This window comes from Magnolia sinica, chromosome 7, assembly GCF_029962835.1.
Source record: "Magnolia sinica isolate HGM2019 chromosome 7, MsV1, whole genome shotgun sequence".
Lineage (NCBI taxonomy): Eukaryota > Viridiplantae > Streptophyta > Magnoliopsida > Magnoliales > Magnoliaceae > Magnolia > Magnolia sinica.
Window position 1 is genome coordinate 11,583,124 of NC_080579.1, and position 15,311 is coordinate 11,598,434.

At 42.1% G+C, this 15,311-nt stretch overlaps 1 protein-coding gene across 2 annotated transcripts in view; it reads right to left on the minus strand.

The window, feature by feature from the left end:
* The window catches only part of LOC131251053 (COP9 signalosome complex subunit 2), a 37,969-nt gene extending 27,234 nt beyond the window's left edge, over positions 1-10,735 (minus strand). For both annotated transcript variants that reach the window (XM_058251523.1, XM_058251522.1), the window contains exon 1: positions 10,491-10,735. In XM_058251523.1, the coding sequence (XP_058107506.1) occupies positions 10,491-10,500 (10 nt within the window). In that variant the 5' untranslated portion in view covers positions 10,501-10,735. The remainder of the gene's footprint in view (positions 1-10,490) is intronic.
* Positions 10,736-15,311: the final 4,576 nt, after the last annotated feature.

The window sequence follows — 15,311 nt, forward strand, 5'->3', positions numbered from 1 at the left end:
TATATCGGAAAATCAGTTTGGTTTCATGCCAAGGAGGTCTACGATTGAAGCTATTCTCCTACTTAGACAATTGTTGGAGTCTTGGAGAAATATAGGGAGACAAGGAAGGATATCCACATGATTTTTATTGAGTTAGAGAAAGCACATGATAGGGTGCTGGGAAAAAAAAAGCAGCTTCAAGAGGATAAATTGACATTATTGAAGATATGTACGAGGAAGTGATGACAATTGTGAGAACCAATGGTGGAGAGACAAATGAGTTACCAATTATTGTAGCCTTGCACCAGGGGTCGGCATTAAGCCCATACATTTTTGCATTGGTTACGGACGAGGTAACAAGGCATTTGCGGGAAGATATCCCATGGTATACGTTGCTTGTAGATGGTATAGTTTTGATAGGCAAGTTGAGGGACGGCATAAACACAAACTAGATTTATGGAGTGCTTTAGAATCTAAAGGATTTAAATTTAGTGGGACTAGAACAGATATATGGAGTGTAATTTTAGTAACAATAGGGATGGAAATGAGGAAGTTTCCCAAAATGACCACCTCCGATATCATAGATCAATAATCCATGAAAGTAATGAGAGCGGAAAGGATGTTTCCCATAGAATTCAAGGTTGGTGGAAGAAATGCAGATGTGCCTCTAGAGTTTTATGCAATCATCGTACCAATCAAACTGAATGGAAATTTTAATAGGAAAGTCTTAACTTACAAGACCAACCATGCTTTATGGGCAGCAGTGTTTCAAGTATCCGCGATATTATTGATAATATCGCTAATATTATCAAGTATCACTAGCTCGGTGATACCAATAACACTAGTAGTATCAAAAATTCTAGGAATCGGTGATAATATCACTAAGTATCGCTACTATATCAATATCGCCGATGTATCACCAATGTTTTCAAATGTATAAATTCCATGTGTCACTTGTATTGTGAATGTATCGGCGATATTTTCGAAATATCGCCAAAAATCTATTGATTAAAAAAATCCCATTCCAATTTTTTTCTTACAAGTGCATGGTTGTATGATGAAGTGCATGTTTGTATGTGTGTGTATATGTATGCATACATGGATGGATGGATCATGGATGGATGTATGTATGAATGAATGAATGTATGCATGTATGCATGAATGGATGTATGTGTGTGTATGCATGCATGGATGGCCAGATCACGAATGTGTGTGTGTGTGTCATTGTACATATGCATGGATGGATGGACCACGCGTGTGTGTTTTTATGTATGTATGTGCATGTGTGGATGGATGGATAAATGGATTCATAAATTTCCTCATATTTCCCCAAGTCAACGGTACATGCTTTTAGGCTCCCATTAAAGGAAAACTTATTATTTGATTCATAAATGTGACAATATGCATCTTTTTTGCTATTATTTTATTGTTATATATGCAAATATGTGCATTTTAGCATCTCCAAAAGTATCATTGAAAAATTCCACCATTTTTCCTCAATGTTTCCCTACAGGCTTGTTTGATTTTCCAAATCCACAATAAATACCTTGTAAATGGATAATGATTATTTCCTTTAAGTAATTACCACATGGTTCCCAATGCTTGATTTGATGGGCTTATTTTTTGAACACGAAATCGAGGAGGAGCAAAATATATGTGGGGCCCACCGTGATGTATGTGGCTTATCCATATCGTCCATCCGTTATGCCAGCTGAATTTAGGGCATGAGCCAAAAACCGAGGCAGATCCAAAGCTCAAGTGGACCACCCCATGGGAAAAAGGGAACCAAACACCTACCGTTAAAAACTTCTTGGGGCCATTTTTTCCTTTGGTGTGGACCACTTGAGTGTTGGATTTGTCTCATTTTTCGGCTCATGCCTCAAAATATTTTGGTAAAACGGATGGACGACACAGATATATGTCATATATATCAAGGTGGGGCCCACAAATTTAAACCGGCCCTTTTGGATTGGTTTTCATAGTGGAAATACCGGCGTATTTTCAAACAAACTGAAAGTGTAATAATAGCTTATTTACCAAGGATTTAGTAAATCAAGCAGGCCCTAAGTCAGTGTTACATGCTTTTGAGCCCCTATTAAAGGAAAACTTATTATGCATGCATCTTTTTGCAATTATTTGATTCCTAAATATGCAAATATGTGTATTTTAGTATCTCTTGAATTTTCATTGAGAAATTTCACCAATTTCCCTATGTTTCCCCAATGTTTCCCTCAGTCACATTTCTGGGTATCAGCAATATCGATACATGTTTCCATATCCCCAGCCAGTGATGTATGTAACGATACCGATACTATGAACACTAATGGGCAAAATGTTGGGCGGTTAAGTAACAACATGCCCATAGGACATGTGCAACTGAAATGAGGATGTTCAGATGGATGAGTGCAAAGACGAAGGATATAATTAGAAACGAATGGATTCAAGGGAATTAGGAGTAGCACCAATAGGTAATAAGATCAGGGAAAGTAGATTAACATGGTTTGGCCATGTGCAACGAAGACCAAGAACTATGCTAGTTAGAAGGCATGAGTTGGTGCAAGTACGAGGCTCTAAAAGAGCAAGGGGAAGGCCCAAAAGGATGTAGGGGGAGCCGTGGAGGTAATAAGAAAACACTTGACAACCTATGGTCTAACTGAAGTTATGGCCCTTGATGAAGTGGAATGGTGGAAATGGATACATGTAGCTCACCCCAATTAGTTGGGATAAGGCATTACATGATGATAATGATGCAATTAGATCTCATAGGGATGATGAGATGGACTGGGAGGAGGAGATTAAGGAAATCAAGAAAGAGTTCAATAGAGCACAAGATGGGATGAGAAAAGTTGGTGAATTGATCAAAAACCTCCCAGAAGTTTCCCAACCTTACATAGATCACCAACATCAAAGGGAAGATCACGTAAATCTCAATCCCTTGGGTTTGAAGATCCAACAAAGACATGTTGGAGTGCCGCGATCCACAACCATTGGGTAGTTTGCTAAATCCACGAATGGGCCAATTCAAAAGTTCTTCAACTGGTGGATATGCAAATGAATCAAAGGTAACCTGATGGACGATCGCTGTTTCACAGAGAAAGAGAAGGATACAAAAACACAACAGCCATTGTTGAGATTGTTGTGTTGGTTCCATACCAACAGCAATTGGAGCGCATCGATTCAAGAGTTGTGACAACAAAGTTGATGCATCAAAGCTAGGATGTTGACCAAGGACACAAGAAAAGAAAAGGTAATCTGATCTTCATCGTGCCTAGTCGACATCATGGAATATGCCAAGTCCAACAACTTTCACAAAATCTAAAGAAGAAACACTATAGAGACAAATCAACTCAATGGATCATAAGTTCATAACCGGCTATCACTTCACAGACAAGTTTTTTGTCCCAAAGGCAGTGGGAATCAATACAATCAAATCCCACAGGGTTAGGTCCTTCACGGCATGCTAAAATGCAGTTACAGTAGCATGCTATAATGCAGTTACAGTGACATGCTATAATACTGATACAGTTGTGTGTGCGCGCGCACGCTGCAGTAATGATCATAGTATTTTATTTTTTAGTACGTGTTCAATTTGGAATCTTTGTAATTTGTTTCTTTAATTATTCATGAAAATCCATAATTTCTTAGTTGTTTAGAGCTCTAATAATTCTTAGCAAGTCCAGATTTACATGTTATTGGGAAAGAGAGTTAAGACCAAAAAGGAACTATTGTATACAAATCTACATATGTAGGCGTATGACACATACATAGGGCATGTTATTATGATGATTATTAATCGAAAGTACACTATTGAAAGTGTTTTCCTTCAAATGGTCACAATGGAAGGGGGTTATTTTGGTAACAGATTAGCGAGGTGTAGTAAAATTCTGCATTATCTGGTACAACGATCTTCTCGTCTGCAAGACTGCAACTAAGTTTTCTTTGTTATGAATCTTAGTTGCATCAGTGTGTGTGTGTGTGTGTGTGTGTGTGTGTGTGCGTGTGTGTGTGAGATAGGCCACGACGATCTGAGAGAAGCCTTAAGCCAAATCCCAAATATTTGGGATAAGCTGGGGACGTGCAGTACATGGAGTCCATGCAGGAATGGACTGTGGACTCCCATTCCTACATGCAGTTTACGTGGCAGTTTACGTGCAGAAGAAAGGATCATCCGTCGTTGCAAATTTCATGCAACACATCGCGAGTTTTACGTCATTTTATTTCAGTCTGTTATTGCTCTGTTTTACGTGTGTTGTTAGTTGTTAACTTCCCTTTTATTCTGGACTGTTTGTACGTGGCCTTGCTTATTTAAGCAGCCAATGTTTTCGTTAATAGGAGTCAAGTACGTTGCATTCAAATTGTGGTACGTTTCTCACCCGAAGAGAAAACAAATTATCGTAGCATTTGCACTCTACGTTTGGGACCTATCATTGGTATCAGAGCCAAGTTGCTAATGGGAACTAACAGGGAGCATATTGAGCACTTGGAGTCTGGACTCGGTGTAGTTCAAGAAAGACTGTTGCGAATGGAGGAAACTCTCAATCGACTTTCGAATGTGATGATCGCAAATCAGGAAAATCCCAACCACGGCAAACATCACTGAGAAGGCATCGATGGGGGTCAGCAAATCATCTCCGCCAAAACGGTGAAGCTGGAATTTCCACGATTTTCGGGAGATGACCCAACCGAATGGTTCAACCGTGTACACCAGTTTTTCAAATATCAGGGCACGGCGGAAGTCCAGAAGGTTTCCATGGCAGCATACCATTTGGAAGGAGAGGCCAACCAATGGTGGCAGTCGATTCGCATGACATTTCGGGACGAAGGACACGTGCTTTCATGGGAGAAATTTGAGGAAGAACTCTGGGCTCGCTTCGGACCATCGCAGTGTGAGGACTTCGACGAAGCTCTTTCTCGTGTCAAACAGCTAGGGACCTTGAGGGACTACCAGCGCGAGTTTGAAAGCTCGGCAACAGGGTCCAGGGGTGGACTCAGAAGGCATTGGTGGGGACTTTCATGGGCGGCTTGAAGGCAGAAATAGCGGATGGAATTCGGATGCTTAAGCCACAGTCACTCAAAGAGGCCATTAGCTTAGCACGAATGAGGGACGATCAGCTTGCACGGCAAAGGAGGTTCATGCGGTTACCACCTGCAAGAGCTCCGTTAGCTCTTCCACAAGCCACCCGTGTAGCTCCTGCTGCACCTGCGGGACCCATTAAGCGTTTGTCTTGGGAGGAAATGCAGAGGAAGAGGGCACAAGGTCTCTGTTTCAACTGCAATGAACGTTTTACAGCAGGCCATAGATGTCAAAAACCACAGTTGTTACTCTTGGAAGGGCATACAGGTAATATGATATGTGAGGACATTACTGATCAACAAATGCTAAAAGATGACCACAGGGGAGATACAGTAGAGGTACAAGAACCTGAGCTTGAACTAGAGATCACATTGCACGCCTTAACGGGATGGACAGCACCGAAAACCATGCGTGTAACAGCGAAAATGGGTCCCCACGAAGTAATGGTTTTGATTGACAGTGGATCGACACACAACTTCATCAGCAACCGTTTAGCAAGCATGCTCAGGTTGCCAGTCATACCTACGGAAACTTTTCCTGTCCAAGTGGCCAATGGAGACAAACTAACGTGCCAGGGGCGTTACGATAAGGTACGAGTAGAATTACAGGGCACCGAATTTTATCTCACCCTTTTCTCTCTGCCCTTATCAGGTCTTGATCTTGTCCTTGGTATTCAATGGCTTGAAATGCTGGGATCCGTGGTTTGTAACTGGAAGCAATTGACCATGGATTTTATTTGGGAAAATCAAGACCGAAGGCTGCAAGGAGTGGACGTGCAAACCATTCAGGCAGCTTCACTAAAAGAAATATCAAAGGAGTTCCGCCGAGGACACGCGTTATTTGCTGTGTGCTTTCAGCCGACCATGGAAACCGCACCACCTGATGCACCAACTGAAGATAAACAGCAAAGTATGCAGGGGTTGTTGAAAGAATATGAAGATGTGTTCCAGGAGCCCCCAAGTTTACCACCTGAACGTGAAGTGGACCATTGTATTACGTTGAAAGAGGGGACCGAGCTGATTAACGTATGCCCATACAGGTACGCCCACTTCCAGAAAGCTGAAATCGAGAAGCAGGTCCAAGAAATGCTAGATTCGGGGCCCATAAATCCTACCACCAGTCCCTTCTCGTCGCCAGTATTACTAGTAAAAAAGAAGGATGGCAATTGGCGATTTTGTACAAATTATCGCACACTTAATCTCGCCACCGTCAAGGATTGTTTTCCCATTCCGACAGTAGACGATATGCTGGAAGAACTATATGGCGCTACTTCACCAAATTTGATTTGAGGGCCGGCTATCATCAAGTAAGAGTGAATCCATCCGATGTTATTAAAACTGCTTTCCGTACTCATAATGGCCATTACGAATATCTCGTAATGCCTTTCGGCCTTTGTAACGCACCCTCGACATTTCAGGCCATCATGAACTCAATATTTCGACCCTTCCTTCGAAAGTTCATTTTGGTTTTTTTTAATGATATTCTGGTATATGGTCCCACGTGGGATGAACATATGGTGCATGTTCGGCAAACATTGGAGACCTTGCGACAACACCAATTCTTTGACAAGGCAAGCAAATGCGTATTTGGCCAACAGGAACTGGAATACTTGGGGCACATTGTCACACATCAAGGAGTAAAGGTTGATCACGGTAAAATTGCAGCCATGGTCGCATGGCCACCCCCCACTAATATTTCTGAGTTACGTGGTTTTTTAGGCTTGACAGGGTATTATCGGAAGTTTGTTCAAAACTATGGCATTATAGCGCGACCCCTGACCAACTTGCTCAAGAAGGGAAAATTTGGCTGGAATGATGAAGCTGACGCAGCCTTTCTGGCTCTCAAACAAGCAATGACAACTACTCCGACATTAGCTATGCCTAATTTCAATGACTCCTTTACCATTGAAACCGATGCATCTGGGGAGGGAATTGGCGCAGTTTTATCGCAGTAAGGCAGGCCTATAGCATTCATGAGTCGAGCATTGGGGGTTACAAAAAAATCTTGGTCAACTTACGCCAAGGAAATGCTTGCCATTGTGGAGGCCATACGCTTATGGCGACCTTATCTCCTAGGAAAAAAATTCTTCATCCTCACCGACCAGTGTAGCTTGAAATATTTCTTGGAGCAGCGTGTGGCTACGCCAGAACAGTAGAAAAGGGTAGTCAAGCTAATGGGCTACGACTACGAGATTATTTATCGCCCGAGCCGCAAGAATTCAGCAACGGACGCCCTCTCACGCAAGTCTGGTAGTCCAGTTCTTCACCATCTGCATGTGCCGACAGTGACCGTATGGGATGAAATTAAAAAAGCTTATGAAGGAGACTCTTACGTCCAATCTCTAACTCACTTGGCTAAGGCTCAACTAGATGGGCCATATGCGTGGCGTGATGGATTACTCTTCTTTAAAGGGAGAGTAGTCATTCCTTCTCTGGCAGCATTACGGGCGAAACTACTCCATGAAATGCACGATACAAAAATAGGAGGACACTCTGGGGTCTTGCGGACGTTCAAGAAATTAGCCCAACAATTCTACTAGCCAAAAATGTACCAGACGGTGCAAGAATATATTAAAAAAATGTGAAATATGCCAGAGGATGAAGTCTAAAACATTGTCTCCAGCTAGGCTCCTGCAGTCGTTACCCGTTCCATGTTAAGTATGGGACGACATCACCTTAGACTTCATTGAAGGGCTGCCAACATCCCACGGCAAGGACACGATCCTAGGAGTTGTCGACCGTTTGAGTAAGTCTGCTCATTTCCTGTCCTTAACTCATCATTTTACTGCTAAAATCGTGGCTGAAAAGTTTGTAGACGGAATTATTAAATTGCATGGCCTACCCAAGTCCATCATCAACGATAGGGACCCCATTTTTATCAGTAAATTCTGGCAGGAGTTCTTTCAAATGTCGGGAACCAAGCTACAACTCAGTTCCGCCTATCACCCACAGACGGACGGACAAACAGAAGTTGTCAATCGCTGTGTTGAGCAATACCTCCGGGGTATGGTTCATCAATGGCCACGCAAGTGGAGTAACTACCTTCCATGGGCTGAGCTCTGGTACAATACAACGTATCATGTGTCCACAGGCATGACCCCTTTTCAGGCATTATATGGGCGTTTACCTCCTTCCATTCCCATTTACCATAGTGGGTTTTCTTCGGTGCATGAAGTACACCAAAGCCTAGAGGCTCGCGACGAGCTGCTGCGCCAACTCAAAAGCAACCTGGAGACTTCCATTAATCGTATGAAGTAGTTGGCGAATCAAAAACGTCGGGATGTGTCATTCGAAGTTGGTGATATGGTGTTTCTTAAGTTGCACCCCTACAGACAACAGACCTCCTTCAAACGAGCCCACCAAAAGCTAGCTAGTCGCTTCTACGGTCCATATCCAGTGATACAAAAAATTGGGGCAGTCACATACAAACTTCAACTGCCGGAAGGAGCCCGCATTCATCCTGTCTTCCACGTTTCGCTCTTAAAAAAATGTGTGGGTGAGCTTGCGACACCTTCAAAGGAACTACCGCCCGTGAATGATGAAGGGGCCGTTATTCGAACCGCAGAATATATTGGACAATCGTTGGGTCAAACGGGGAAATAAATTTGAAGAAGACAATCTGGTCCAGTGGAAGCATCTACCAGTCGAGGACGCCACGTGGGAGTCCCACTAATCTTTGAGTGAAAGCTTTCCTTCTATGGACCTTGGGGACAAGCGTCCACATTTTTTTATTTTTTATTTTTTTTATTTTTTTTTTTTTGGGGGGGGGGGGGGGGGGGTGGTATTGATAGGCCACAACGATCTAAGAGAGGCCTAAAGCCAAATCCCAAATATTTGGGATAAGCTGGGGACGTGCAGTACATGGAGTCCATGCAGGAATGGACTGTGGACTCCCATTCCTACATGCAGTTTACGTGCGAAAGAAAGGGTCATCCGTCGTTGCAAATTTCACGCAACACATCGCGAGTTTTACGTCATTTTATTTCAGTTTGTTATTGCTCTGTTTTGCGTGTGTTGTTAGTTGTTAACTTCCCTTTTATTCCGGACTGTTTGTACATGGCCTTGCTTATTTAAGCAGCCAATGTTTTCGTTAATAGGAGTCAAGTAATTTGCATTCAAATTGTGGTACATTTCTCGCCCGAAGAGAAAACAAATTATCGTAGCATTTGCACTCTACGTTTGGGACCTATCAGTGTGTGCGCACGCATGTGCATATAATAACTCGAATTCACCAAAGTGAATCCAGGAACAATAGTAAGGGCCAAGCTACGCTGCCAGTATGCCGACATTTCAAAAGAGCGAATCATACACACATGCACGTACAACGAGACCAGCAAAAATACTAGGGCCAAAATGTTCATGGAGCATCACCCCCATGCCCAACTGATCAGACGATCTTAAACATCTAATTCTGCCTCCTGATTTTGGACAAGTGGCTATTTTTAACTTTTACTTAATAGACAACAAATTGAATGGTTAGGGTCATTTTGATCACTTTGGTCATCTGTGGTCCATCCACAATTAGCCCCCCTATTGAGACAACATGGATTTTGTCAGACTTCGAGCATTAAAATCATAAGTAGCATAACTTCCAAGTTCCAACCTTTCATGTGCATGAGACATCCAACCCATCCAATAGGTTGTCCACATCATGAGCATCACCTATGACAAAAATCAGCTGAATCCACTCATCAAGTGGACTGGACATGTCTTATTATTTATCAATAGCTAGGCGTTGTTCTCTCTGGTGTGGCCAACCTGATGAGTGGATGAGGCTGAATTTGGCACAAGGTGATCCTCATGGTGGGACCAACCTATTGGAAGATTGGATATCGCATGGACTCGATAGGTTGAAGCTAGTTGCTTGGTGAACTGTAAATTATAGTCCAACCGATTGGACTTGAGACCTTATCAATAATAACATACCACTATTACAACAGTACAGGCAGAAGCAGAACAATCACAAAACCATGAAATATACACTAAAATCAAACTAGAAAATAAAAGAGAATATGGCACCATTGATCGACGCAGTTAAAAAAAGTTACTTAGAGAAGTAACGAGAACAACCAGGACTCGTTCGATGACTGTAAATTTTATAAGTGGTAAATGATTTGCAGATGTAAATCATTTACAGCCTGTCCTGTTTGGCTTTAGGCTGTAATCTGTTTGCAGATTAATAGTTGTCTGTCTTCTGATAGTCTGTAAGTTATTTACAGGGATTTCATTTGCAGCTAAATGAAATCACAGCTTTTCATATGGATTTCAAGCTGCGAGTGATTTACAGGCATTTTTCAGCATCCAAACACTGCCTGTAAATCATTTACCTGTATTTCATTTACAGCTAAACCAATTTACAGGCATCCAAACGACCCTAAATTTCATCGAATGAGGGTGAAACATTGAAAGGATGAGATTTGGCAGAGAGAGAGAAGTACCGGAACCCATGATTTCAGACCGGTGCTGCCGCTGCAGGGATTTTGGCAGATGCAGGGTTTGGATTCAAGAGAAAGAGTGATAGATTATCGAGCCTTCAAGGATTCGATTTGCAGAAGAAGATAAACCCTTGAAAACGACTCTAGGGTTTGAATGATTTCGGAGTTTCTTTCGAAGATTTGGGAGGAAAGACAAACTCCGCTCTCCCTTTCGTTCAGAGAGGGGGGTGAACCGAAGTATAGAAAGGAAATCGAGCCTGAGACAACATGTCATGCAAAGAGAAAATCTTTGGTGCTATGCCAGACTATGGTAGGCTATACTCCTGCACTATAAAATTGTGCACGTGGCATGGATAGAACGGATGCGGATTGCGTCCTACCCCGCCCATCTCTAGCCACGAATGGGCAATGTATCTTCTCATCCACACCGTCCATCCCTTATCTCAGATTATTTTAATGTATTTGCACAAAAATGAGGCAGATCCAACGCTTAAGGTATGATGCAACGAGGATTATTATTTGGTGTGGTCCACTTGAGCTTTGGATCTACCTCATTTTCACATACCTTAAAATGATCTTATAGAATGAATGGACGGCGTGGATTAACAGATACATCACCGTGTGCCTGCCCGTTCGTAGCTAGAGACAGGCGGGAGTAGGACGAAATCCGATAGAACCGTAGAAACTGCATCCTCACCGACAATGGGGCCCACCGTGATGTATTTTCGTAACATCCACACCGTTCATCTATTTTGAAAGCTCATTTTAAGATAAGGTAATTTGAAAATTAAAAAAACAGATCCAAATATCAGGTGTGCCGTACTAAAAAAACAGAAGTGATTGACCATTAAGAAGTAATTGTGAGCTATGAAGTCTTGTATCAAGCTGATATTTGTACGGTCCTTCGTAGATCCTTGTGATCTTATTAACAAGTTGGATAGCAAATAAACAGTCGGTTGGCCCACGAGATGTTTTTAATGGTAAGTATTCAATCACAACTCTTTCACGTGGTGTGGTCCACCTGAGATTTGGATCCTTAATGCAAGGCGTACATATCATCGTCGGCTCACAGTCAGAGACCCACCCTACCTCTTTTGATTCGGGAATCCACCGGGGCCGCACCCGTCGAAATTGAGGAATCCGGGTGGGTAAAACATCGAAAAATTAAAAATTGAAAAAGACAAGTTGTACAATAATTTAAGGATTTTTTTTAAATAAATGTTTTGGACGGTTGAGATAAAACTACTCAAACGATCAGATTATATAAGTAAATATCTGTTGATTATAAGTTGTTGTTGGTAAATAAATGATATTTTTGGATTATGATCTATCTATAGTAACTCATTGGGTTTTGGACGGTTTGATGAATGCACGTGTATAACCCCATCACCTTGCAGACTGTAATAATTGGACTTTTATAAATGCTGTGCTAGCACTACTATAGAATGTTCCTAGTAGCCTAAGTTCAGTAAGTCAATGTCCAATCAATGGATATAAACTGTCGAGTAAGGTCTGTTGGCCCCATGGTCTGTTGGCCCCATGAGGATATATGTGTTTTATACACACCATCCATCCATTTTGCTGGCTCATTCCGGGATGAGCCCAAAAAATGAATAGATCCAAAGTTCAAGATCAGAAGTTCAAGGGACATCAAAGAAAATAGGGGGGATTAAATGCTTACCATTGAAAACGTTCCGGGCCAAAAAGTTTTGGATCAAGCTGATATTTGTATTTTCCCTTTAACTGGGGTTTTGTGACTATATATGAACAGGTTGGATGGCAAGTGTGGTGGGCCCTAAAAGATTTTAACAGTAAGCATTCCATCCCCAATGTTTCTTATAGTGTGGTCCACTTAGTTTAGATCTGCCTCATTTTTTACCTTGTATCCAAGAATGAGCTAACAAGATAGATAGATGGTGTAGATAGATCACATAGATTATGGTGAGCCCCACAGCTTTAATACCAACTATGGTTGTTGGAAGCACAACTTGGAAAAGACATGTGCATGGGACAAAGACCGTAAGGTCCACACTCTGATGTATGAATTGTAAATCCATGCCATTCATCAGTTTTGCCCGCATATCTAAAGGCATTGTCCCAAAAATGAAGCAATACAATTTTCAGGCGGACCATGCAGTAGGAAACAATGGTCATTAGACGCCCACCATTAAAAACTTCTTAGGGTCCACGGTAATGTTTATTGCCCATCCAAAGTATTGATAATGTCATACAAACCTGAATGAAAGGAAAAAATAAATATCCTTTTCTTTTACGCAACAAGGTATCACCAGGGAGACTATATCCTGTAGATGCATGTAATCACCTTCCAACTACATGTATTGAGAAATCCACTCAGAGGGAATTGAACATGTGTCTATGGGGAGCAAACTCAATAATCCACTAGTAGGAAATTAAACTCGTGTCTGTAGATAGTAAACCCATAATCAAAACCGTTCACCCAAACCGTGACAACTCCCATGAAAGGTTTTTTAATGGTCAATAATCATTGTTTCCCAAAGTGTGATCTACCTACGAATTTTATCTACTTTATTTTTTGGAAAACACCCTAAAATAAGCTAGAAAATATATGGACAGCATGGATATACAATGCAAATGCTGAGTTAGGCTCAACGGTTAGGGTCCCGCCCACATTCTTGGTTTCAGGTGGATGCATATTTGGTACTACCCCCACCTTGCCCTAGCTAGGAACACTCAGGGGCTATGAGTGGCCTGACAGAGATTGAATTGTTTGGAATTCAGGCTTCCTAATTAAATTCGAGAGGTATATTGCATATATATATACACTTAGGATATTGTAGGTTACAAGAGATTTGAATTTATAAACAAAGAGGGAAATAACAACATAATAACAACTCTAACAAACATTTGATTTGAAATTTAAAATACAAAAGAGAGATTTGTTAAGGTTGTTGGAGAAGATCAAGGGATTTGATTGTCTTTATCAGTGATCTCAGTCAAAGTTACGGGTGTTTTCTGGTTAACCCCCCCCCCCCCCCCCCCCCGCGCAAGCTGGAGGGGAGGAGACACACCCGCAGCTTATCTCTAAGAAGACAGAACTGAGCTGAACTTAACCCCTTAGTGAACACATCAGCAAGCTGGTCTTGTGTGGAAAGGAACTGAAGAGAAATGTCCTTGTTAGCAATCTTCTCTCGAATGAAATGAAAAATCCACCTCAATGTGCTTAGTTCTGGTGTGAAAAACAAGATTAGAAGCCAAGGCTAAAGCACCATTGTTATCACACCAAATAATAGGAGGAGTAAGTGGAATGCAAAGAGCTTGCAGGAGCATCTATATCCAATACAACTCAGCATTGGCAAGGGCAAGAGCTCGAAACTCAACTTCAGTACTAAATCGAGCCACCACAAGTTATTTCTTAGCTGACCAAGACACCAAGCATGAGCCAAGGAAAATACCATAACCTATAGTCGATCGACGATCATCAAGACTCTTGCCCAGTCAGAATCACAAAAGGCCTGAAGAGACAGAGGACCTTTTGTGTACCATAAACCATGATGAATAGTCCCCTTCAGATATCCTAGTACTCTTTTGGCTGCAAACCAATGAGAGGAAGTGGGACAGTGCATAAATTGGCAGAGTCGGTTGACAGAGAATGAGATGTCTGAACAGGTGAGGGTGCAGTATTGCAATGCCCCAACCGTTTGCCTATATTCTGTCACTTGATCGGCAGTAAGTGGCTCACCACTAATAAGGGACAACCGAAGTCCTGATGAACATGGTGAGGGAAAAGGTTTAGTTCCCGCCATTTTAGTGCGACGGAGAAGATCATTAATATATTTAGTATACCTTTAGTGTAAATCAGAAGAGTCCTTGTGAGCTTGAATACCAAGAAAGAAATGCAAGTCACCAAGGTTCTTCATCTTAAACTAAAGCTGGAGCTAACTTGTCACGCCCCAAACTCAGAAAACGGGCTCACAAAATTCTCGATCGCCAAATCTGGCACCGACAGCCTCCATAGTGCCCCATTCTCAGATCCCGACACTCACATGCCCGATTCCGATCTCGGGATCCTACAAGGAAGATTTTCAGTATGATTTTTATTTTTATTTTTTTGTAATGGAGCATAACCCAAGCATAACCAAGTCACAAGAATAAAATCATCACCACATATCCACTAATATAATCATTTGAGTACAATACTAAAAATGAAATACATGCATATAATAAAATCTCCAAAAGCTCTGTCGCACGCTCTTGCCCCAGCTTGACTGCGTCCTATCGTCATCTGCATGCATCTATCGTGCATAAGCTTACAAAAGCTTAGAGGGTGTATAAGTGTGTGCGCAAGGGAAGCGTCAAGTGTATAATATCAGAGTAATGCGAAAATATGCGGTAAGTCCATGAATGCTCTCAGCTATACTAAAGTTATACGATGTAAGGCATGAATGCTATCGGTCATACCAAGGCCATGCGATGCGAGGCCTATGTAGTCAAATATCATATGCGAGATGCAAAGCAAGCATGTCAGTCCTCATCAAGTACACATATCAGTACAGTTCCTCTCTGGATATCACCGGGGTCTAATACACTTCACACTAACTGCCTCCTCCCTAGCTGTATAGCTAAGCAAGTGGAAGAGACCATACTATCCGCCTAACCAGTAGTCTGTCAATACCTACCCGGCTCGTCGATAATAGACTCATTCGTGAGCTAGTCAAACTCAGCCTAGTTTACAGCCCCCTCACTCGAGTGGATAAGGTCACACCCCCTTCCAACCAACCACGACACAGTGGGAAACGCGACCTACTGGTATTCGGCACTCGGGCGCTCGTGTATCCACTCGGT